At 41.8% G+C, this 26,911-nt stretch overlaps 1 protein-coding gene across 1 annotated transcript; it reads right to left on the bottom strand.

The window, feature by feature from the left end:
• Positions 1-15,210: 15,210 nt before the first annotated feature.
• adra2db (adrenergic, alpha-2D-, receptor b) lies at positions 15,211-16,485 on the bottom strand (the record flags this gene model as incomplete). The annotated part of the gene is made up of 1 exon (XM_079269172.1): positions 15,211-16,485. One exon carries the CDS (start codon positions 16,483-16,485, stop codon positions 15,211-15,213), a length of 1,275 nt encoding a protein of 424 aa, XP_079125298.1.
• Between the last annotated feature and the right edge of the window lie 10,426 nt (positions 16,486-26,911).

The raw sequence follows: 26,911 nt of genomic DNA, 5'->3' as shown, positions 1-26,911 counted from the left end.
GTGTGGTTGCCTGGGACGGCTGTGTCCTGGGAACAGAGGTCGTTTTTTTCAAAGTGGGTTAATATTGTAATATGTCTTGGGAGTAATTTACTCCATTGTGTAACTGTAATCGTACTTGCATCAGTGGGATTAAATTCCTGTTAATTGTAAACCAGTTTTGGTAGATTTATTGTTGCAGCGTGTCGACTGTACAAAGCAGCCGGACATGTGCTCTGGCCTCCTCGCTGTGGAACAGACTCAAACTTCCACACTGGGCAGCTTCCAGAGGTGAATGTGCTGCTCTTGCAAGAGAGAGCTGGGTTAGCAGAGTTCCCTTCCTCAATAAATAAGGTTTTTTGAAAATGTAGGTGTGTTATAAACTCTGCAAGAATGTATTTTGCTGCACATTACCAAACTATTAGATGTGAAAAATCTAGATGATTAGAAAAAGAAGGGATGCATTTGGGAAACTTTTTCTAAAAGCCTGCTTACGTTTAGGAGCCAGACACTGACAAAAAAGTAGATGTGGCAGCAAACAACAGTCAAAGAAAAGTAAATTACATCAGAACGGACTGTAGCTACATCACAAATAAACCTATTGGTAAGAGCACGTCCTGTAAGAGCAGGGTTTTTCCATTCATTTCAAGTAAGAAGTAGATTACTGGGAGTGGATAAAAGCGCAATCATTCAAATCCTCAAACCTCACATTACACACACACACACACACACACACACACACACACACACACACACACACACACACACACACATTCATATGTGCAGGCAGTGAGCCAGAGAAAGGCTCTGCAAGCGTCAGTGTATGTACCGTAGTAGTGAGATACCTTCAATGAAATGAATGTGCTGCCATCTTGGTGCTTATTATGTATCAGTGACGAAAAGGGGCGGTGGTGGTGGAGGTCAGAGGTTGCCATGACGATCCCATCGTTTGCAGTCAGCACTGAACATGAACAGTCGTGTGAAATACGTGTGAAACTCCACAACAGACACTGACTAAGAGCAGCCTCACTGCATGTGTACACTCCGTGGGTCTGAGTCCTGGCGAATAAACGGTGAATTATCGTCTTCACACATACTCATGATGACATACTCATGATGACATACTATGAAAACGCTCGCCCCTCTTCTCGTCTCCTCTTATGCCGTCCTCACACTCTTCTCCTCACCCCTGCTCCCTTCCCCTCCCTCCCTCCTTGGAGTTGGTGCACAATGAGCAGAATGAATCCATTTTAATTGACAGGTTCCTGTTGCACTGTGGCCTGGCTATGTGCAATGGGTAATGCATGAGGAATCTACCTGGTTTGATTTCCAATGAGGAATGGCACTGTCAGGCGCTAATGGTGTGCGTGTGTGTGTGTGTTACATTGTGTGTGTGTGTGTGTGTGTGTGTGTTACAGCGTGTGTCTGTGGACACATGCATATGCTCACCTAACCCGGCTTGAAATGAGCAGTGGGAGAGCCAAATGCCCATCAGATGACAGCTTGCATGTGTTTATGGACTCATTTGGCTTTGACTGTGCACTTCAGTGGGCTGGAGTCATCGCATACGGAAACACGTCGCTTTGTGTCTGAAAGTGATCAGTTTCCAAATCATGATCTTTATTACTGGAAAACAAAGCACAGATAATTGACAGGCTCAGGTTGAAGTGAGGCATTCATCTGATGTCCAGCAGCAGGGGAATCACAGAATAAAGTCCTTATTTTGGAATGAAGCAGGGAGGTTTAAAAAGGACAGTAAGACCAGAAGAAGGTAACAGACTTTGGGATACGGTTGTGCCATTTTCTCTTAAAACGGTGCAATAGAAAACTGTTGTGATCCAGATTTATTTAATCCTCAGAATCTTTACAACACATCCCACTCCTGGGTTGTGCCTCGACTAAAGGCAGAGATAAACAGGTGGATTTGCATAAACCAAAACCATAAAAGATTCATGCGAGTAAGACTGGCTGATAGGCCAAAAGGAATCAGACAGGGTTGTGGAAGCAGCTAGGCTCACTGCATGTGACGCAATGTAGCTTTCCGTGATGGATTTTGTATTTGTTTGGAGATAAGCAGTCTTCAGGTTTTATGAAAGGGGTGATGATGGGGCGCTGCTTCAACAACCTGTATACCCGCTGATGGCACTCAGCGTGATTGCACCAGCGTGTCGTCTCAGCCGCAAGACGCTCCGCAGGCTGACATCCCAACACCAGAGACTGTGTTTCTCACACGCGCATCTTAAGCTGAGGTTTATTGGGTTGTGTGCTTTGAGCTGGCAGCGGGCTGCTGATAGAGACATGAGATATGTGAATTAACACACAGAAGAGGCCAAAATGTGCCCTTCGGGGAGGGAGAGCAAAGCTTTAAAGCAGAAAGTTAGAGAGGTCGACGGTTGGTGAATTGTAATGTTACACACAATACACTCGTCTTTTTCACTCATAATGAGCTTTCTTGAAGAGGTGAGAGCTCCGATTGCTCGTTTCTTTTATTTGTCACTTGAGACTCGTTGAAAAACAAACAGACATCCTCTTTTTTTATTTGCCCAGAGTTCTTGTCACCTGAGCAGTGTGAGTTGTGCGCCAAGTTTTTTGAGGAGTCCACAGCTGTTGTGCTCACCCACACATGGTCAGTTTAGGTCAAACAGCAGAGTGATCATACCGTGCTCAGATCTCGCATCAATGAAATGACATGTGGCTGATCCAATCACCGTTTCTTTGCATGGAATTTGGTTTATTCTGGCATATAAATATATGAATGGCTCACAATGTGTGCACATACCTCGACTGAGGCTGAGACTCTCCGAATGTTACACAGTCATGTTTGTGAAAACCTTTCATGTGTTGGAGGCAGTGAAGGCTGCAGTGACATGAATGTGAGATGCGCTGTAAAGACAACTGAAGGCTAGGCGTGCATATAGAAATTCATTTTTCTTGTGCTGTGACATTGTGTGCTGATGTAAACCTACTTAAATAATGTGCGTGGCAGTTCTGCGGTAGTAATGATATGGATTTCACTCTTCTCTTTCAAGTGGGTGACTTTGTTATTTTAAAACAATGAGAAGCACAGGGAACTGCTGAACCATTTTGACCTCAGCTGATGTGTTATTTGTAAGTTTGTGTGTGTGTGTGTTCTACTTAACTAAACAGCAGACAACACAGTTCAATCAGGAGAGACAAGTCAGATAAAGAAAAGATAATTGTTGATTCTTACCAGATGGTAAGTGATGATAAAGTCTTGACAGTCTTTGGTGCTTGGACTCTACAGGGAGATTTGTAATGGAGGGGCGTCTGCCCTGAGCTGCAGCAAGATGAATCCCCCCGTGGAGTCCAGACACTGGTGGTGGTGGCTGATTCATTCTGTGGCTGACAGAATGATGAGTCGATGAAGCTGATGGATCTGCGAAGATTGGGCGGAGGTGGGGAGGTGGAGGGGTGCGTAACAGCAACATAATTGTGCTGAAGGTAGAGAGACAATCATATTTATTAAAAGAGACGGTAGCAAGATGATAGATGAACAATGTAATTGTTTTGTTGTGCTATTAGATCGAGGAGACCAGCTGATCTAAACAGCTGATATCATGATTGACAACCCCGAACAATGACAGCAAGGAAGTTGCGAGTGAGCATGTGTGAGGAGTGATTGGCAGATGTACGAGGAATAAACTACAAGCCTGAGTAGACAAGAGTACAGTCTTCTTGACTCAACTTACGCTAAAGCTTAATTTAGCAACTAGCTGGTGAATTGAACGTTTAGATGCTAAAGATCCAGATATTGCTTTCTGAATATTGGACTTCGATTCATCAGGTGACCTGAAACAGTTTCAAATGAATGGTAAGGCCACTCTGTGTCTGCTGGGTGTTGAAATATGCAACTCTTTGTCTAATAAAAACACGTCTTGACAAGAAGCCGATTCACATATGTATGTGGTTCTGTAATTTATTTAAACGTAACTTAACATCAGTCTCAAAAGCATTTTTTTCACAGAAGTCTGTTGCACCACATCGGTTGTGGTCCCAGCTGTGACATTACTCATCATACCATCTCGCTGTGACATGGACCGAGGTGTATTTGTTTATTTGCAGTATAGCTTACATGGCTGATGGCACAAAAGTAAGACAAAATGAGAACTTGTAGAGGCTAAAGTTTGAATCATGGTGCAGGAGCATGCTTATGGAGAGCTGAGGAAAAACAGGAAGCCTGGCCAACATCACCCATAAAACACAGAGTGCAGAAATGCTTGAAAATTGTGACACATGGCATCGGACAGGATAAATGATATACAGGAACATCTGGAGAAACTTTCAGTCTGATGAGGGTTCCTTTTTGAGGGCCAGTTGAGCACCCCATCAATGAGTACATGAGAGGCTGAAGGCAACACTTCCCATATTCAATAAATTGTGGATGTGATGTACCAAAGTATAAAATGTGAGTCATTGCAGCACAAAACATTGCATTTACTTTTTGAGAAAGTATAACATCAATAAATCAGGTGCTTCAGTGTTCGGTTGGAATGAAAGCCTTGACGTTTCCTCTCATAGTTTGATTCTTTTTTACAGTCGAGAGGCAGTAACATTTTTGGACAAAACCTCTGTGGCTGATGGTGCTGAATGATTCTGAATCTGTGCTCCTCTCTCTGTCTGTTTCTGACTGACACTCTATGCATTATAGGACTGTATGTGAAGACGAGCCATGTGTGGTTCACAAATGCTTTTTGATGGGTTTATGGCAAAGGGTGAGAAGGCCCACGTATCAGCTTGCCATGCCTCCTTTTTCAATTGTTTTCATCAGCTACATCTGCAGGAAACCCAAATTCAACCTGGGTGAGCTCCTCAAGCTGTAACACCAACCCCGAACGGCGGTGGATGTAGAATTGAATGCGGGATAAATTGCTACGAATATCTGCACTGCTGTTATTGTCAGGAATGTTAGACCAAGCCACATGAGTATTGCATAATTCATAGGGAGAGCACAGGGACCCATCACTGTAATAAGCCAGTGTGACAAGAATCGGCACCTACGTCAGCAGAGAACGGGATGATGTGTCAAAAAAAAAGGTAATCTAACTGAAGAGTACAGTGTGCTCTCGAAGGTGTCATGGTGAGAATAAAAACAGAATCATATCCTAATAAACTCAGGATACCTCATTTCACACATCGGAAACTTTCCACAGTTTTGAACACACTGTGTTAAACATGTTTGGAGGGACACCCATTATTTTTGGAAATGGCAATGCTGGTCTGTCAGTATGCTGGTCCAGACTGAAACACCTTAACTATTGGATGGACTGCCATGAACGACAGTGTACAGACACCCATGGTCTCCAGAGGATGAAGCCTATACTATCTTTGGTGATCCAGACTTTTCCTGGGGTGCCAGCATAAGTTTAACATTTTAGTTTTTTACTGAAATGTCTCGAAATCCACTAGATGAGTTGACACCAATAGCACGGAGGACGCAATTTTAAGAAGGGAATTCGAAGAAATCAGTTGCTGGCCCAGTGGGGGCATTATAATTAAAGGTCGGAATGTGATGTTTGACAAACATCACATCACCACAAACCTTGATACACACATTTAGCTTCCTTTACAAATTAAAATGGATCCCCCTAAAGAGGCCACATTCATTAACTAAAGGTCACATTTTTAAGCTCAACATGATACCAGAGTCTCTACTGGGGAGATTTTGACAACAACAAAAAGCAGGGTATGTCGTACTTTGTTGCTGTCGTGATGCTTTAAATGTGTGAAAATAGAGATGTTTCATAGTGGAAACATATTAATTGAGCCAAACACTGAGATAATAAATTCTTGTGAAAAAGTACCACAATATTTCCCCCATTTTATGTATTAATTTCTTTCTTTCACACTTTCTTTGCACGTTAGGACAACAACTGTGGACTTATTATTCATTATTATCAGACTGTTTAAAAGTCATGTCAACCATTTTCATTGTTTTTTTTAACTGATGGTGGCAACAAAGGACAAGTCAGGGGATCCATCCAGTAGGTGTTGAGATATTTAAGTCTCGATAGATTTGTTGGACCGACCGACCAACCTTTTCATTCTCAGATCAGTGTCTGTCATATGATGCAGCTCACCAGACAAATGTATATGCAAAGAATAATTCTTTGGGATAAATTATAAACATCTTAAATAACTCCAAAAATGTGTGTGTGTCTCGCATCCATCCATCCATCACCTGACTGTTAGGTGTCAGCCCATTTACGACTTGACCCTCCCCACACATCCTCTCTCTTCCTCTGTTACTCTTTCATGTTTACTTATCTGAGCGCCTGAGTGTGTTGGCAGATCTGCCTCTCTCTATATTTCTGTCTCCCCTCCCTTTTAACCATCCTCTATCTGCTCCTGGATGAACTCTACTCCACCATCTGCCTGCTAATCGGAGCGTGCAGGCTGTCCCCTTCCCGCACCTGTTCCTCCTTCATGGAGTTTGGGTCCCAGTAGCAGCAGAGATACTGCCTACCCATTTAGCCAGCAGTCAGCAAAGCACCTACATTCCCTTTGCAACAGTATAACACGGCTATTGTCACGCTCAACTGTTCCCCGTGCAGAAACCATTCTTAAAGAGGACGTGAGAGGTATTTTGGGTTTTACACACTAAAACATTTACACAAATGGAGATCAGAGAGATTCCCTCATGGTAACTTGCTTCCATACTGTCATCAGCCCTAACCGTACCCCTTCTGTGCACGTTCACAATAATGATCTATGGTTTTGTCAAAGTCGACGGCGCTACGATTACAGATGGTTTGTTTTAATTAGCTTAGAAGGACTGCTTATGTTTCCCTGGGAGGCAACATGTACGCCAACATGGTAATAGCCAAAGATCCCCAAGCTCCATAAAAACAAACATGAACGCCCATGAACACACAAGCCGGTGCACATACAGATGCAAGCGCACACACAGTTCATGACTCCCACACACGTGTGAGTCGTGTGCTTGAAGTTTATCTTCTGTTTGCACACATAAATAAGTCACTCTCCACCTTTTAATCCCTGTCTCTTTAGACGCATGAACAAGGTTAGGACTAAAACTTGCCCAGTGGTCAGAGACATTGGGGAATTTAATTGCCTCACTTATGCAAAGCACATAGTCTCATGCGAGAATATGGGACACTTACGAACACACATACACAACATACATAAACACATGTGGTCAAGGACACACATGATGATAGATGTGTGTGCGTGCGTGTAATAGTATGAGGTTTGGGAGACATGATGGATTAAGAGACTACTCACTCTTTTAACAATAATCTTTCACACCTCATGAGTTTAATTGGGTGTTCATCACTGGTGCCTTCTGACAGAGACCATGCTTATTAGAAATGTACCGGTATATCCAAAAGGGTAACCTCGAATATCTCTCCTCGACTCATTAGCAACCCAATGTTCAGGAGCTCAAGCCCCTGTGGATTTATTGTAGGGTGGTGGGCATCCTTCACTACACATTCACTTTTCGTAGAGGCTTGACTTCAGATTGAAAAATATCGTGACCTCAGATTTGAAATGTTCTGTGTAGAGTGCAGTCTGACGGTGTTACACCGAGCATTGCAGTTTTTTACTTCCTAGCAGATGAAACTGTGAGATGAAATAAAATCTTTGTGATCCTGGCGGAGTTTGAATTTTTAACAGGTTAGGATGCTCAGCGGGGCATGGGTTGTTAAAAAGCACTTTCCTCAAAGGTTAGGCGGGCTAAAGGTCTGTAACATGAAAAACATTTTCATTGCAGTCAAACCCTGTTTATTCTCCCACACGCTGATATTACAATTCTGCAGTTATTGAAAAGATCTTTGATGAAAAACCATAAAGAAATGCTTTCTCTTTGAAAACGTTATGTCGGCCGCCATCCATTCGAGCGCCAGGTTCTGTCAGGTCGAGATCAACCAAAGAGCAACTGAGCGGACAACATCAAGTTATTTCTATACCACCATTTGCTGTAACCCTCCAACATCGCAGCCACAGTTACACTGCGCACATCGCTCACATGGAGTCAGAGACCTTGTCTCAGCCTTCATGTACGAGCCTCAGTAAAAGGGAAAGACAGCCCCTACAGGAAGTCAAGAGGGCTGTCACACTTCCTGCATCTCGTCTGAATCGGAAAGACGGATGTGCTGTCAAACCAAACTCCAAAGAGAGATAACCACAAAGCTATGAGATACTTAGTCACACAGAGTCTCGCTCACGCAACACCTGCACATTTTTCAGGTGTTGCTTGAGAAAAAAACGTATTCAGCACGAAAGGCTTTCTGAAAATTTGAATTGTTAATAGAGTTTCTCTTTTGATGATTGAAGGTGGTTCAGAGCTCATTCTTTAGATATTGCTATTGTTGATGTGAAAGATTTCCTTAATGAGGAGCTGACGCTTGAGAAGATCATTTTATTATTATTCATTTTAAGAAAGCTAAATATAAAGTACAGAAACTGTATTTTCTTTGCCCTCAATACATTCCACGTATGACCCTGAAAACACAATACAGCAGAATGGAGTGTAGTTGAACAGAGAGATAAGCAAAGAGAGATGGAGGCAAATTGATACGGTAGAAAAGAGTCAAAGGTTATGAAAATAAACACTTTATTTTGATGTCGCACGAATGAGGGGCCAGTATCTCGCACAGCTGTATCTCGCTTTCAATCAGCCCCTGTCTTTGATTTATCACTTCCTGTTGTCCTTGTTGTCCTTGGGATTGCTGCATTTCACTACACTCTCTGTGTAGCGACAATTTGAAACTCCAGCTCCTTTGGTGCTTGGGAGCGCTGACCGCATGTGGCTGTGGGGTCTAAAATAGTTCGGAGTCGGAGATAAAAGGGTCGGGGTGGGAAAGAAAATGACTCTCCTTCCTGAGCTTGGCTGCTTGTCGGCAGGTTGGATGTCTTTGAGAACGTACCATCTCAGGATGATGGGTGTGTGATCCCGGTGACTTCTGGCCCCCTAGGGAGTGGTGGGTGGGGCCAATACTTGATCTGGATTAGCGCTGTTAAAATAGCCCACAAGCTACGTCTGGGACTTGTCTGTCCACACACACTATGATAAATGAATATTTAGCAGATACAATAACAGCCAACTCTCGGGTGATTTTCTTGTGGACTGAGTTTCGGCCTCATTATTACTGCGTTCAGCTCAGGGTTGCTGAGACTGAGGTCAGCGCCGTGGGAACCTTCCTCCAGCCTTCCCACATCTTCCTCTACTTCCTGTCCCAACAGCTGGCTTTACCCCATCCTCTAGAAACGTGATCATTTATCATTTCTACATTCAATTTTGATGGAGAATTAGTAGAAAGAAAATATTCCTTGCGAGCAGATGGTGCTGGACACAAACTAAAACAAAGAATCGTTGCACTTGATTATTTCTCTCAAAAATGAGACACTATGTTGCTATTAATTAACACACTTTTATTGTTGAGATTTTGGTTCTTTCAATCCGTTTGTGAATATCCTAGATGCACGTAATTATATTTATAATTCTGTTCATGATTGTCAGTTATGCTGCACCAAATAGAAAATGGTTGTGTTTAACCCTTGCCCCATTCTTTGATTATTTTTGTTTTGCTCCTTGGGGGGAAGCACAACGAACTGTAAACACACTCAAGTTGTCTTCATGACAGTTGCCTGTTTACATATCCAGCAGGCTTGTAGCAACATCAGCATTCAATTGGAGTTGTGTGTTTGGCCACATGGAAAATGAAATCCACCCCCCCCCCCCCCCCCCCTTAATCATTTTTTTTGGTTTTCTGGTCAACTCCAGAGGGAAAAATATGTTTCTTTAGTTTCTAAATGCTTCACTGTGTTCACCAGCTAACAAATTGTGCATATTTGTCAGAGCTTTCTTCTTTTTTACTAACAATATAACAGTTGAACCCACAGTCCTTCTGGATTCTCACAATGAAGCCCTTAAATGTGTGCAGAGTAAAGAACTGGTCCCAACTATACCCACAAACTAATTAGAAACCACTTTCGGGGACAGGAGTAAAAGCGTTATCCTCTTCTTACTGTAGCTTAAAAAGAAACATCCCCTCTCTTCTAGGATTAGGAGAGTCAGTGAGCTGTACGAACATCTCAACGGTGCCAAGCGGCTGGCAACAAAGCCGTAACATACACACACTTTTTGGAAAGGATTTATATATTTGAAATGCTCAAAAAAAAGCTCTTAAATTAAGATGGAATATTTGTGACAGATGTTATCGCTCTTTTCTGCTCTGTTCTTGTTGCAGTTGTGCATTTTCTTTTAAATAAATAAGGCTTTAGGTAGTCTATTATTGCTTGAACTGACCATCATTTCTTTATTTTATTTGTTCAACATGTTAATTGATACTGCCCACTGAAGATTCTTGATGATGAACATGAGAGTTGGTTAGTTTGACCTATACGAGTACAACCAGTCCATTTCCTGTGTTCAGAGTTTCCATAGTATCACAGGTCATAGGTGTTTGGTTAATGGCATGGCTACTTTGACAAAATGTGTATAAATAGACAAAATCCATGACAGAGTGCAGGAAGTTCCTGTGTTTTTACATGTGATGGAAGGAATAGAAAACAAAAGGGAGGAGAGAAGCATTATGGTCCAGCAGGGCATCGTCTCAGTAATCTGCCTCAGTACAGGAACTGGGGAAGTACTTAAGACTATCAAGAATAGCACCTTCCATCAAACATTTTGAGAGAAATACATTACACAACATTTCCCTTGAAGATTAAGCAGCTGCACCGATGTTTTGTTTGGATTTAAATATTGCCTGTGAATGCCCGCTACAAACAAAAGAAGATTTAATCTCACACAGAAAGCTGACGAAGCACGTTCACTTTATGAAATAGAGTGTGTGGGGATGAATACAATTCTTCCCACTGAAGACAAAATACAATACAAGACAATGTTGACATCTGCACGGTACCATACCATCTGTTTCATGAGGCCTTTGAGCAAGAATTCCTTGAATGTTCAGTTCTGTAAACGGCATAGATGGTGAATAATTTGTAACTGCGATGACTTGACATCTTTGTCAACATCTTCAATATTTTTTTCAACAAATATACAATACTGACTGAGGAATGCGAATAAATGATAAACAGAGAGACAGATGCACAGCTCTCTTTGAATAACTGCTTTCAGAACTAGTTGTATACCAAACGCAGGAACAAGGCAACAGAGCAAGAGAGGAGATAAATACATCGATTAGGTATCACGGTTGTGCCTTAAGGTACTGAAAGTTTTCCTTCACACTACAAATGAATCACACCAAAAGTTGTTTCTTCAGTTATAAGAACAGAACAGGGGAAAGCATACTTTAGTTTGAAAGTGTTTAGGCAAAGAAGCATAATCAAAGTTTTCAGCCCAAACAAGAAATTCTGGTTCAATCAGCTTGTTGGTCGACTTTAATATGGATTGTTTTTTACTTTTAAAGCATGAGGCTGGCGGTATTTTACATCTTAATTTTTGGAAACAACTTCAAATGAAAAGCCTGAAACAAACAATGCAAAAGTCTGTCCATGGCTCTCAATCACATTTCTCCATTTATTTTGTTGAAAACAGGCCACAGATAAAGTTTCAGTACCCTAAAAACAGTTAATGGTGTTTTCCCTTCTAAAAGAGCTGGCCTATGTTTTTCAGGTGTGGATTTTTGGGGTGGTGGATCGATGAAAACACAGGAGTTTCACCCATGAGACTGCTGTTTGTGTCCATTGTGAACTTGTTGCGTTTTTGTTTTGTTTCAATTCCATCGTCGTTTTAAGCCGAACCATGTTTTTTACTAAACCTTACAATATTTACTACGTGTTTCTAACTGCAACCATTTGGTCCAGAAGAAAATATGTTTTCCTCTAAATGTAATTAAAAGTGCAGTTTATTTGTATTGTCGGTTTTGTTTGTTTCCTGGGATCAAGAGAAATATAGAATAGCACCATACATTTCTTTCAAAGCTGAATCTTTTTATATTTTCAGAAAATAGATCTTAAAATATGTAATGTCTGGAAATTGATAATTATTCTAGTGAGTAGAATATCCACTTGCTTGGTCTAACCAAGAGCCATGGGGGCTACACATCTGCATATGTGTACATGCAAAACACAGAGGCCAGTAATCTGTAGTTTTATGATTTCCTTTGACACCTCAAGTCACATGCGGGCGATATGCTAGAACAGCCTGGAGGCAGCGAGCTCAGTCCCTCCCTCACCTGCTGATTTCCACTAATGACAAACTAGCTCTTCCTCTCCAGATACGCAGCTTCCTGGGATTGATGCCAGTTTTGGCCCTGCTCACCTCCAACCCTTATCTCGTTAGAGACAATTGAAAAAAGTAATTACCTGCAGATCCCGCATTGTACCTGACAAGCAAGATAATGTAGCAGAGGACAACACACAACTGCTCTCAGCATTGTTCTCTCTCTCTCTCTCTCTCTCTCTCTCTCTCTCTCTCTCTCTCTCTCTCTCTCTCTCTCTCTCTCTCTCTCTCTCTCTCTCACGTCCTAAGACGCTGCACCCATCTTAAAACATTTATAACCACATCTCCTCAAACTATTGTGACTGTAAATAGCCTTGCCCGGGCTGCCGACCCTAAAAAGCCCTGGCAGTTGGCTCTGACCGTCCCCTCTTCCTTCCCTTTAACAGCCCAGAATAAAGCCTTCCCTTCAGCATCCGTCAGGAAATGTTTTGACTCTGTCCAGTTGGTCTGTTGCTCTCATTAAGAGGATTTGGGAGGTTGAGGGTCACCACAGCTCGGCTTCTCATCCTGAACTCGTCTCCAACTTTGTTTACAGTCTGGGATAAACAAAAGGCTCACTAGGAGAGGCATCCAAATCACAGGATAAACAACACAAATGTTGTCTTGAATACAAATACAATTAGCAGAGCATTTATCTCATGAATAGTGAAGGATTGTGAGGGATCTGTGTTTAGTCTTGTGTGAAAATTTTGTTTTTCTTTCGGTGAAAATGAAGATAGTATAACATACCATGCTGCTCTGCATGTAGGTCTCTCAATTCGGAGAGATTGCACATGACAAAAATTGACAAAACACTAACAGCTGATTCAAAGCACTGTGCTCCATTTGTGCTGCAATGAGCAGATGATTAGAAAGATAATTAAATCGGGAAGTGAGATTTAACAAGGGAGTTACATGTCTGGCTGGACAGTAATCGGTATACAATCAGGAAGAAAATTACATATGAGTACTCATGGAAATATTTCCACCCAGGACAATAACTGTGCTCTCTATATAGAAATGAAGATGCATATGTACACAACAACATCAAGTTACACAAATCCATCGTTACATACAACATCATTAACATCGCTTTCCTCCCAGTAATTCTTCAAGATGAAGATACCTGTGAGTGTGACTCGGCCCAGACATTTCATTTGTTTCAAGAGTTTGTGAATCCCTTTGAGATAAAGTTTCCTCTCTCTCACCAGGAGCTGCACTTCTCTCAGGCTGTTTAATTCTGTTCATGAATAAAATGGTGCTGTGCGTCAAGAGGAAAAAAGGAAATATGCAACCCCCTTCGCTCTTGTTTCCCTCGATGATATTTCAACGACACCGTCATCACAAGAAACGCTTGATACAACTTTTTTTTTAAACATTCCTTCCACGCATGACACCCCTCAAACAGTGTGATTATCTTTGGCAAGGCGCCATTGAGCCGTACGACTGCTTTGAAGACATTCCTAAGAGGATATAAATAGTGTATCTTTCCGCCGAACCCCCATAGACAATAGGCTGATTTGGAGCCGGTCAACCTTCTTCTCACGATCGCCGAGTTTTTCCAAAGAAGCTCAGGAATTTCTCATACGAGTTTCATCATATATACAACATTTCACATCCACTCTATATATCCCAGATGCACCATGAAGCAACCACAGTTTGAGGCTATATGGGAAACAGTGTTGTGCAGTGTGCAGTAAAAATAGACCCTGGAATCTAACCACAACATTTCCTTTGCACGTAGTAACAATATATATTTCCCCCATACAATTTGAAGACTTGCTTCTGCTCTGAATTATTTCTACATCGGTTAAAGGATGGTTGAAGTCATAATTTGTTGGACTTTTTCTATGATGCTTTATAAAGCAGAGCAGATGCTTAGATATTACGCTATCTTATTGAACCAAGGAGATTTGATGCTGGATGGAGATCCAGCTCTTCCCGCAATAACTTTGTCTGGAGATGTTATTTTTACGACACTATTTAGGTTGTTTCACAAGCGAGCATCCTTACAATCCTCTGGCAATGTCAGTCAAATCTACAGGAAATTATTTTTCTCATCTTACCATTCACATTTTATTTATAAGAGAGTGAAAGAAATATTTCACAACACAATGAAAATAATATTTGCTGAACTATATAACCTAGCAATAAGGTTGGGTTGCAGAATAGTGATCTTGCAATATTTACCGTCAAAATACTGAGCGATGTGTGGTGTTGAAATGAAACACGGGTTTGACCAATAGATTTTGCACACGCAGGCCTCAGCTTGGCCATTGTTCTGGTGTGAGGTGGTGTGAGATTCGACTCTTACATAAGTTTGGGGGGTTCACTGATAATAAATGGGAGTCTTGCTGTAGCTTTAACTGCTGCAAGAAAAAATGCATGTGTGTTCCGAAATGGCTGCAGTTATGCCAAACATTTCTAGAATGCTACATTCTACACAAGATGATGAACTTAAATCATTTGATCTATAGGATTTCATTTCATTTGTATTTCCCCGTGAGACACACTCACAGGCCATACTTGCTTGCCTCCTTATCCCCATGCTCGTATCTTATGGATGCTGGAGATTCATCTTTTTATCTTTACGCAAATCACCCTGCATCCAGCCGCCAGCATCGGAATCCAGCTACATTCATGACTTCAATGACTTGAGCTCTTTCCTCCTGCTTGCTGCAGCATTCGTGATGTATCCAATACAAAAATCTTACGTTTGAATGTGCATGTTTGCAGGACTTATTATACAATGACCATATTGCAACTAGTGTGGCGTAAATGTATCTGATTAAATTACTTATTTGCAACACTGGTGCACTAAAAATATGTCATTTTTGTTTTGCTCAACTTAATATTTTATTCACAGACTTTTTATATGTTCACAACACTGGGTATTTTTCTTTTTAAATATGATATTACATTTAAATTAATTTGGGGAGGAGGAACAGTCAAGAATAATGAGTGCTTATAACGCTCAGCATTGAGCGAAAGAGGCAACACTGTCCCAGGACTCTGTTCTGTGTTTATATGCGTTTAGAAGTTCTGCAGATGATTTTCATGAAGGATTTCCTGAAATCCCTGTTGAAAATGGTGTAAATGATGGGGTTTACAGAACTGTTGCAGTAGCCGATCCAAAAAAAAAGGTTGAAAAGTGCGCCAGGGATGCAGCAGCTGTCTCTGCAGATAGCATGCAGGCTGTACGTAAAGAAGAAGGGGAACCAGCAAAGCACAAACACCCCCATCACTACCGCCAGCACGAAGGTGAAGCGTTTCTCCCGCATCTGGCTCACTTTGGTCTTGTTGGCCGCTGCAAGTTGTTGCTGTCGCACAGCTGTGTTCTTCTGCTCCGGGTAGAGTTGTGACGCCCGGGAAGAAGCCCAGGAGACACGGCAGTTCTGAGGCGGGCAGCAGTCTGACCCCTCCACCTTTCTCCGTTTGGAGAAGCGATGATTGCGGGGTTTAGTGTCCGACGGACAGCAGCTCTCCTCCAGGTCGATGCCATCCAGCTCCCCCTGCCTCTGCTGGTGGCTGCCAGAGCTCTGGCTACTGGGGCTCTCCGTATCGAACCGGTCCTTCCTGACGAAACAGGTCTCGGACTGAGAGGGCTGCCTCTCCAGGCCGTTCTTGGCCACAAACACGGTGGAGGAGCGCTGCTTGGCCACCTTATATATTTTACAGTAAACCAGAATCATAATGAGACCCGGAGCAAAGAAGGACACCATGCAGGAGGAGAGGATGTACCAGGTCTCGTCGTTCAGCAGGCACTCCCGTTCATCATGTTTGGTCATGAGAAGAGGAGGGAAGGAGATGACAGCAGCTATTGCCCACACTATAGCGATCATGGACTTGATGCGTTTCGGTGTCCGCTTCAGGTTGTAGCTGACCGCCTTAGTCACTGACCAGTAGCGGTCAAGGCTGATGGCGCACAGGTGCACGATGGATGAGGTGCAGAACAACACGTCGAGAGCCAGGTAGAAGGCGCACCAAGTACTTCCAAAGTACCAGTAGCCCATGACCTCATTGGCGAGGGAGAAGGGGATGACCAGTGTGGCGACTAGGATGTCCGCTGATGCCAGAGAGACCAAGAAAAGGTTCTGGGGCGCACGGAGAGCCCGGCTGGTCAGCACCGCTACAATCACCAACACGTTCCCGACAATGGTCACCGAGATGATCACAGTAACCACCACGATGATGAGCGCAGTGACTGCCACCGTGTGTGGTAAGCCAAAGGTTGCGTCCGTGTTGTTGTCATTGTTGGAAACGTTTTCCACCAACAGATTTAACTGGGTTAAATCCATTCTGGCTCAAATTCGTCCTTTCGTGTCATGTTTGTTGTTTTGCACCCTTTTCCTTTTAAAAAATAGCCACGACTGGTGCGCTCCTACTGCATGGAGATATGCTGTGCGTAACGCTACAGGTCAATACAAGTAGAGTGTAGCACAGAAAACGCAGTTCCTGCTCAAAGGCATCTTCTCAAACAGCAAACTCTACATTACAGATCCTCCAAATGATCCCGACGGGCACACGGGGTTCCGAAAATATCACAATCCAACGCTCCACGAGTAAACTCGCCCCTCTTCTGTCACATCGCGGTGCGCAAAGGGGTTTTTATGCGTTTTGGTGAGCAGCATATTTGGAGACAAACTGCTGATGGAATGAATGCCCACACAGGAGTGAGGTGACATCACTGCAAGCCTCCTCCAAACTTGAGAGAGGGAGAGAGGGAGAGAGAGAGGGAGAGAGGGAGAGAGGGAGAGAGAGCGAGAGAGAGAGAGAGAGAGAGAGAGAGAGAGAGAGAGAGAGAGAGAGAGAGAGAGAGAGAGAGAGCGAGGGAGAGAGGGAGAGAGAGCAAGAGAGAGAGAGGGAGAGAGGGAGAGAGAGAGAGAGCGAGAGAGAGAGAGAGAGAGGGAGAGAGAGAGGGAGAGAGGGAGAGAGAGAGAGAGGGGGGGGGGGGGAGGGAGGGGAGAATTGTTCAGACAGATTTGAGATTTCTTTGAAAATGTCATATTAACTTTTGTCAGTATTACACATGCCTACAGTGTGCTGGGAGTGGGAAACACAAACTGCCTATCCACCAGTGTAGATTGTACCATTGTAATCATTTCAAATGCTTATTTTAAAATATTTCATGGCACTGGCAGGGCTATGATAAGGACATTTAGGGCGAAATGGCCTTTAATAGCCAATAATGGATATGGAGGTCAAACAGCAGCGGGAGGTCTCTCTGAACTTTATCAGCCCTGCATGGCTGCCAATTCGGAAGTCACGGTGTTCAAAGTAAAAAGGCGTTCATGCAGCAGTGATTGGTCTTCATTGTGTCTGTGAAATGTAGCGGTGCATTGTTCATGGCACATTTCTCTGACGGAGGCTATACTTGTTATGCTCCCTCACCCTTTTCCATTATTCATACATTGTAATCTAGAATTGTTCTATGTCGGCACATGGAGGTGACCATAATACCTGTTGCTGAGAAGCTTGCATCTGTTTACTCTGAAGGTCGAGTTATATAACATGTATGCAGCGGTGTTAGGCGGCCAGTCTAGAGCCAGGAGATATTTACCAGTCAGGAGTGAAAAAGACACAAACACACACACACGGCCAGTCAGGGGTCATTGTGAAATAACACTATGAAATAAAATGAATGCTGAGCTGATCACTTCACTAATTTTGTTTTGGATTTCAAAAAATGAATCTATTTGTAAAGTAAAGAGCGTCTGTCTGATGGCTGTCAGTAGGGGATTTGTCCAGCTAAAGCTGTTCGATGGATGCTAACTAGGTGTTTTCATGTGTGTTTTCATCCTTGAGCGTGAGTCGTCTGGAGGCTGAGCATCCTTTCGTGGCTGCAGAGACAAAACACAGAAGAAGATTTGGAGGAGGATGTGGAGGAGGATTCGGACAGCCTCGCTTCCCTCTCCGTTTCCTCTCTTTCTCTCTTGCTCTGATGTCACTCCCCTGGATAAACATGAAACCTGAAGATCATCTAAACTTTCTAAAGGGTGACTGTCACCATATATCAGTGTATAGACATTCCCTGAAGGGTCTACCTGCTGCATGAAAACAGAAATAAACTGACCTCAGTAACCAGCGTCCTCCCACACAAACATGCTCTTTGCAAGCAGAAAAAACTCTTTTGTGTCTGACTTTATAACCTGCGGGGGATTCAAGAAATTACATATAATTATAATTATTGCAAATGAGCTCTCGTTCTGCAATCCTTTGATGGAAGATGCAATTACACAGGTTCCCTCTGTTTTATTACTTTCTTCATTTGAACCTTAATTATAAAGGTAATGTTAAAAACATCATGGATTTGTTCCAAAGCAAAGGAAAGATCGGACAAACCAAAAAAGTTACTTCTATACTTACTTATCCTTTAGATGAATTTAAGTATATATATCAATTACTTTCTTCACCTGTAACTTTTACCAAGGCAAAAACAGAAACAGTTCTGAATTTCTCTGCTTGCAGGTGTTGACAAAATCTTTTTTTATGTTAGTGCACTGGCTGCACTTTTGTTCAAGACAATTGTTCAGTTACAAAATGCATATTACTAAATATCTCTTAAACATTGCATTTCATACAGATCACAAAAATTGTGTATGTACACATGTGCTGAATATGTACTAAATATTGAAAGAATGTCGGCATGAACACATCCACAGTGTATTATAGACACATATACTCGTTGTTAAATACTTTACATCATGACTAACAAGCTGTCAAAACCATTTTAAAGTCATCACAGAAAAATGATTTGTGATCTGAGGAAAACTAAATCCGAAAAAATAATTACGCATCCTTCCGTAATCTGTATTCCAAGCAACACAACAATACCCAGCATCCTGCCACTTTTGATCCAGCTTCCTGTTGATGCAGTAATCACTCCTAATGAGGGCTCCTGGTCTGTGTTGCCAAAGGTTTTCCCACAAATTAAGAAATTACACACATCAAATCTCCCATCAACACATCATCCAAACAATTAGTCTCCAGTTGAGAGTAAAAGTCATCATTGAACGGGCCGAACTAATCAGCTGTCACGTTTGACATCTCTGTGACACACATGACGCAGATGCCAGACTCATTTACTGTCACATTTTAAAATATTAGAAGCTCTCTGCAGCCACAGAAGTGTTTCATCTCGTCAACTCATCGATTATTAGATATGCGCCGTAATGCTTTGAGTGATGGAGTTTTAGTTTATTGACACTCTTGCTGAACACCATTTTACTGCTTATTATAAACTGCACACACACTTTTTCTCACTTACTTGTGCTTCTTAGCTCACCTAAAAACTAAAAGTGAGGTGCAGATGTCCACGATTGACAGCGTTGAACAAGACGAGGTGGCACTTCTGATGAGCCTTTATAGGTGGAAAAAAGATATGTCACGCTGACATCCTGATGATGCTGAAGAGCAACTTTTCTGTACGATTTCATACAAACCGCTGTATGAGGATAATGTGTCGACAAAAAGACAAGATTCAGAAGTGACTGACGTCGGTGTTTCTCTCACTGCTTCGGTCCGCTCACCTTCCTGTTTTCTTCTGAGGAGGTTTTTTTTGGCTGGCTGTGAGCAGAACCCACTGCTGTATTGTGTAACGCTCCAGGAATAAATGGCCTGAGGCGGAGTGTGAAAACCTCATCTCAGGCTGCAGGTGATTTGTTATAATAACGATTTTCTTCAGGAAATCCAGCCAGGATTGCTGTATATGCATAATCATTTGTATGTGTGTGACAGGATCCTTTGCTCTTGTTGATGTGTATACTTGTGGGAGATGGTGAGCGATGAAGTGGGAGAGCAGTGTGTGTGTGCGTGTGTGTGCGTGTGTGTGCGTGTGTGTGCGTGTGTGTGCGTGTGTGTGTGTGTGTGTGTGTGTGTGTGTGCGTGCGTTGCAGTCACACTGTGATTCACAATTTCTTTTTTCATAGATAACATTTTTCCACATCTCCCTCTTCAAGTGTTGCTCTTGCTGTAAGTAGGCTTGGCAGGTCTGGATAAATACATGACTGCCGACCTTTACTGTGTCCCAAACAAACAAGATTTCCCTCAGATGTTTCCACAGCTTCGGACATGGCTCCACTGGAATTTGAAAGCAAGCATGACGGTCTTAATGATGCTATGAAGGCCACACATGTCATCACATTCCACGATGGAGGCTTCATCTCTAATTTCAGATGAAGTTTGGGCTGGCTTGTTGTCAGGAGAGACGCTGAGGCTCAAAGGGCAATAAACGTATCTGCAGTTATTTGAATTGGACATTTTTTTTAAAAGATTGGCTCATTTTAATCATCTTAAAATGCATCATTAAAATGGCCCTGCATATGTTTAAACTGGGACTGATGAACTTGTTTCATCAGCTGCTCTCTGAATTGGAATGAGGTATAAAGGGCTTCGTTTTTGATAAATAGCTGTAATGGTTGTGTACACATTCAGCAGAGGAAGGAGCTTTTAAATCTCACTTCCAAGACCCGGAGAAAAGGCTTCCGGCAAAAACACTCCAGTGAATGAAATCCTCCATCTACTTTTAAGGGAAAGAACACATCTGTATCTTGGTGAAAGTGTCGTGGTGGTCTGATTTGGTTAAATTGCTGTTTGACTTAGCTGTAGTGTAAAATTAAGTAAAATGAATGAGGAAGAAGGCAACTCGTTACTATATGGACTTATCAAACCTGAATTGTCTTTAGTAGTGGGCTCAATTCACTATACTGTACGGTATGGAAAAGTCCTTGCATCTAACATATTTTCGTTTACACAGAACAAGTGCAGCACTGACTCAGAACTGCATGACTCACAAGACATTATGATTTGGTCATTGTGAGAAACTATTAAACAGTTGACGTCGGTTTGAGGGAACATGGGTCATGAAAGGACACTGTTGTAACCACTTTTTCACCAGAAAAGCTTTAGTGACCCTATATTCTTATTGGCCAACGATAGTGCTTGCAATTGGGCTCCACATATTTTGGGTAGCCATTTTTTTTATGTTGTCCCTCTGCAGTCTGGTTAAATTGAAGAGGTTAAAGCTGTGATTAGTCAGTCATGTCCCGCTAATATTATAACGACAACCCTTGACGAACATTCTGTTTCTATAGCGACGTTTTAAAATAGCTTTTTTTTAACCAATGACTGGTGATTTCTTCCATTCTTATTCAACTGTTGCACAGAGGGATCTTTGTCTCTTTCTGCCTGTCAGTCTGGTTGAACCATGGCACCGCGTTTTGTTCTCCATGAACAAAACATGATTTGTATCGTCTATTTGTAGACTTTCTACTTCTCAGACATCTGACTCAAACAACTCAAGCTTTTGTGGCTGGTGATCCCAAACTTTTGAACAGCTATATATTTTACAACATCAAATAACATGAAGATAAAACTATTCAACACAAATAGTGAAAAGAAATGACTGGATGATGATGTACAGTATTAATAGTGACAGATATGCATATATTAACAAAATGTGCATTAAGAACTTAAATATTATGATCTATAATGTCAGTGGATATTTAAGTGTTCGAGGGTTATTGACAGTGCTGGGTCCACTTACTTGGTCCGGACTGAAATATCTATGACCGAATACATGCAATTATCAAACATTAGCTCGCTTATTAACCAAGATGGTGACGGTGGTCAACATCATACACTCTTTACGTCAGCATGTCTGCATTGTCATTATGAGCATGTTAGCATGCTGATGTTAGCATTTAGCTCAAAGCACCACTGTCTGCCTGACGGAGCTGCATGGCTGTAGACTTATTCTTGTTATAAAATGCCAAAGGCTTTACAGTTGTCACTGTGTGTGACACAAAGAAAGTTTTCAAATAGCAATGCAACTACGCCTCGTGAACCCTGTCCTCAAGTGTCAGCTGTGAAAACAAAGTCATTTAGCCGACTTCAAAGCAATTCCTGTAAACTCTTAATCTCCACAATTTGTTCTCTGTCTCTGCCGAGTACACGTCCCAGCTCTTGGAAGTGAACTGTTAGTATGCAAGGTATCCCTCAGCATCCTCCCATCAGCCAAGTGCTCATTAGAGCGTTCATTTAAAATTTGACTTTGGCATCGTTCACTGTTATTTTTGTGTCAAATGCATTGTGAAATTGTGCCTTTTTACCATAGAAAACATCTGTTTATCGACACAAGCGTTTTTGTTGGCACGCAATGCTGCTCTCTCAATTGCTTGGTTGGCTTTTTAATAGGATTCATTGTTCTATATAAACTTTATTTCAATAGATCTTAAGAGGCATCTGGTAACTCAGATTAGTCGTATAATTTTCTTGAACAGAAATCCTAATTCTACTACAAACATCCATGAAATAAACCCTGTGCTATAAAAAAAAAATCGATGATTTGAGTTTAATTTTTACCTAGCTTTGCCTTGTGCTTTATTAGAGCAACAAGGCCCACGAGAGAACAAAACCATCCCTGAGAAAGGCACTGTAGCAGAATAAGTCATCTTAAAAATCGCGTGTTTTTATTTATTCTTCAGGTGTTCCAAAATATATTTTCGGTCCTCTGACATAGTGTCCTGTAGTTCCTAGCAACAGCCGTTCAGTGAAGGATGCAGTTGTGACATCCATCAGCCTCTGAGGTCACACATTGCAGAGTGAGTCATCCGGCTCTGGTCCGCCATCAGCCTCCTCTGTCTCTGGACCCGGCACGCTCTGCCAGTCAAATGAACCTTATTAGGGGTACTGTGAAGCTCCACAGCCAGAGAAAACAAGAAGAAGAAAAAAGAAGTGCACAGAGCATGACATGGATGTGGACAGGGAAACAGAAAAGTGAGGAGGTGGTTGTTGGACGCTTTTCAGACAGCGTTCATTGTGTTACCCATCCCTGTCGAACTTCATCAGACCTCTCTCTCTCTTGTCTCTTTCATCTTCTTGCGGTAACAGCTGACACCTGTTAGTTCTGCAAGTAGTTTCACTTCACCCCTCTATCTTCCCCTACTGCCCATATCTCCCTCTCTCTCTTGTCTCATTTCCATGAGAGTGGACTCTCTGGCCTGACCATCTGGTGTTTTTTTTTTGGGATGCTCAGTCATTTTCTCTTTCCATGCAGCTCTGTTGAAACAAACCTCTAGCTCTAGTTCTTGTGTCCCTTTCTCCACAGGAAAGCACTACCCACCGGCATCCATGTCCAAAAGCTTCCGTGACCCCGGCAAAACAAGGCCACTAACAGGATAAACTATACGGCTATTATCATAAATACAGATTTCTTATGTAGGTAGAGCAGTGATTTTGTTACTTGACACCATATTTCTCACTGAAAGTGACTCTGAAAAGGGGGTTATGGTTTAAACACCAGAAAGTACATTTATCAAGCTACTGTAAAGTGTCTTTGAGTGTCATGAAAAGCACTATATAAATAAAATGTATTATTATTATTATTATTAGTAATATCAAATATAATGCATTGTTTTATATAAAGTGGTTCCTATAGCTTTCATTGGCTTGTAACAATGTACACAAAAGCAGTTCCACCAGTGATTTACCCTCTCAGATGGTTTCATTTTGACGTTTTAAGGCATATTCAGCTGATAATATTCCAATATTCCAGCCAAGAAAGTACTTTAACTTAAAAGCTCTGGGTACTATTTCCACCACTGTAAAACACAGCCTACCTGTTTACCTACCTGTAGCGTAACCTCAGAGTCCTGAAAATATTGTACTCTAAGAAGGAAATGGTTTTGCATGGTGGTGTTTTTTGTCTGTTATTTATATAATATCAGAACACTTTGTTTATTATGGCTTATAGGACCCAGACAGACAGTCTGAGACATTATACCTCCCTTTAAGACGACTATCACTCAGTGCTAAGAGTGTACATATTTAGTCATAGCTCTTTGATTAGTTGTGAGCATACTAGATTTGTAAACCAGCTTGTCTCGGGGTATTATTGACATTGATTGCGTGATCGAAACAGTCAAGACTGTTTTTCAGACACTGTGTATTTTTTTAATTATTATTTGAGCTCCAATTCTTTATTTAGATATTATAAATTCTCTGCTAAATATGGTAAGACAGGAGATGTGACATTTGACCGATACTTCAGCGGAGAGTGTTGACTAACTCCTCTATCGATGAGAGTCTGGACTGTCTGGCTGAGACAGGAAGGGATCAACACAGTTGTCAGCTCCTCAGTTCACACGAGTCTTACTAGGTCCTCCTCTCGGCTTATTCTTTCTCCTATCTGAGACTGGCTGATGATTCTATTGCTCTTATCAACATTTAATGCCAGGCAAGTTGTTGAACAATGATATGTTTGTGCCATATGTCCCAGGAGAGTCTTTGCCCTGAAAGTAGTTAAAGTTGGCTTCAGGCAAATCTGTTATTCTGTTATTTAAAAATGTCTGTAATTTTGCTTCAAAACTCTTGATAATAATACACTTTGTGGAGTTGTGATGTTTTCACTGCACACTCTTGATAATAACTGCTCAAAGCATGTTTTGATGCCTGTCCTTGTGGGCCTCCATCCTATGACAGTCTCTTCTGATTTAGCCCCAAAATAGGAAAATATAATTTATTTTGTTTCGTGTTATTAGTTTGCTGTAAAGAATACTCATAGTTCTGATATTATTACATCCCCAATGTAGTGGGGAACGCTCCCCAGAGAAGGAAGTGCAGGATTGTGAACGCAGCCCTCAGGCTATATGTCCCTGTTGTGTCTGCTTGTTTTGCCTCCATTTTTCTATTGTTTTGTATGTTTTGGCTGTTATTTGTTTGGGTGATTTTCATTGATTACTTTTAATACATTTTCCCCCCCTAAGGCCCCACTACACAAACATATGTATTCTTTACTGTTGACTCTGCAAGAAAATCTAAAATATTGAGAAACCTCAAGCGACAGACTGAAAATGTTTCTCTTGAAAATTGTAGAAAATAGGCTTATTCAGTTTCTTCCCAAAAGGCAGATGAAAATATTGATATAACTCTCATAACCTTCTGTTAAATATACAGCCAGGGGAGCTTTATCTCAGCTTCACACAAAGACTGCAACAGAGGGAAACAGCTAGCATGGCTCTGTCCGAAATCCACCAACGAGCACCTCTGAAGTTTACGAATTTACACATTTCTTAAAAACGACAATTTTCTGGGTTGTGTGCGGCACTATCCAAGAAATAGTCGTGCAAAAAAAAAGAAGAAAAAAAAAGATTTCACCTAAGGATGCTTTTAGTTGTAGTCCTATGAATAATCGTTTCCTTTTCTTTTTACTACAAGTTCGGCTCTATTTTGTGGGTGTTTCTCTGAACTGGGGCCATGATTAAGAGGGACGGACGGGGCATCCGTATTGTGCCGCTAGAGGTCAAATGGACCAGCGCAAGACGAACGAAAGCGAAAGCATTTGCCAAGAATGTTTTCATTCCAATGCCATTCACAGATCTCCTCGGGTCTGTCTACCGCCGGCTGGCCTCATATCAGACATCACTGGCTCCCAAAGCAAGAAACTAATGAGTACAGACGTGCTTTTATTCACCTTTTAAAACGGGAAACCGCATGCTCTGTTGCTGATAAAGTATTTCAACCTAAATCTGTGTCCATGTACGGGCAGCAGAGTGTGGAGATTCATCTGGGATTTCAAATGTCATCCATCTCCCGCTCTCTGTCTGACTGAACTTGGACCACCTTTTCCAGCTGAATTATTTTTGATGTTGTGGCAATATTTGTGTTCCCACAACTAATGAGCGGAACATCTCGGAGTCAACCACTGTTGTGTTGGACATTATTACTCCTATAATAACGTGCTATACTTTTATCAGACATTTATAGCACCGCCTGCTTTCAAACTGAAGCAAAGTGTGGGCTCCAGAATTGATAGCATTTTAACAGGACAAAAGGGAAGGATAATTCCAAAGGCACAAAATAAATCTTAACAACTCGATATGCGTACCTTATTCCTTCATCTCCATAACCATCCTAATAAAGTCTTCACATGCTCTATGTGTCAGGAGGTTATTACGATGACTCATCCTGCCTGATTTTCCTCACAAGGTTTAATGGTTGGAGGCATCTGGTTAATAACATCCAATTACATGCGGTCCAACAAAAATGACTTTCTTTGAAAAACAAGCACGAGTTACTGAAAAAATATATTTCTTTTCCTGGAATATCTGCTGTCACATGCATTTAGAAGCTGACACCAGTTAGTGCATTTTCTACAGCAGCAATGTTCTTATCACAGTTACAGTATCATCAACTCAACACGTGTGCCTATGTGTGTCACAGCTCCCCATTGAAAGGAAGCAGATTTTAGTGATGCCATGCACCACGAAACACTCAAAGCTCTCCTCCATGCTTATCAAATAAGGACGCTGTAAAATATCATGTGATGTGTCATCTGGGGATAAAAATGCTTTTATTACATTTCTTCCCCAGAGACTCAACTCTGATACTGTGTTTACATCATTGTAACACAAGGGTTTGTACGACACTGTCGGGTCCACCGAGTATCAGAAATGCATCCTCAGGGATCAGAGAGGTATAAAAGAACAGAACAGAGAAAATAGATTTGGCTGACTGTGTATAGTCAAGCGCGGGGGCAGGTGAATAAGACCAAAAAAAGATGATCTTAAATCAGGTTATTTGTGAGCTACAAGTAGTTCTGTTCACAGATCACTTTTAGGGACATTTCTATAAGGAAAACACAGATGCTTGATTGCTACAATCCATCCTGTATAGGCTAAATGTTATATTTGGGACGTTTCAACATCATCTGCACAACACTAGTGC

The sequence above is a fragment of the Melanostigma gelatinosum genome, assembly GCF_949748355.1.
Source record: "Melanostigma gelatinosum genome assembly, chromosome: 5".
NCBI lineage: Eukaryota > Metazoa > Chordata > Actinopteri > Perciformes > Zoarcidae > Melanostigma > Melanostigma gelatinosum.
This window is presented reverse-complemented; position numbering and strand designations above follow the sequence as displayed.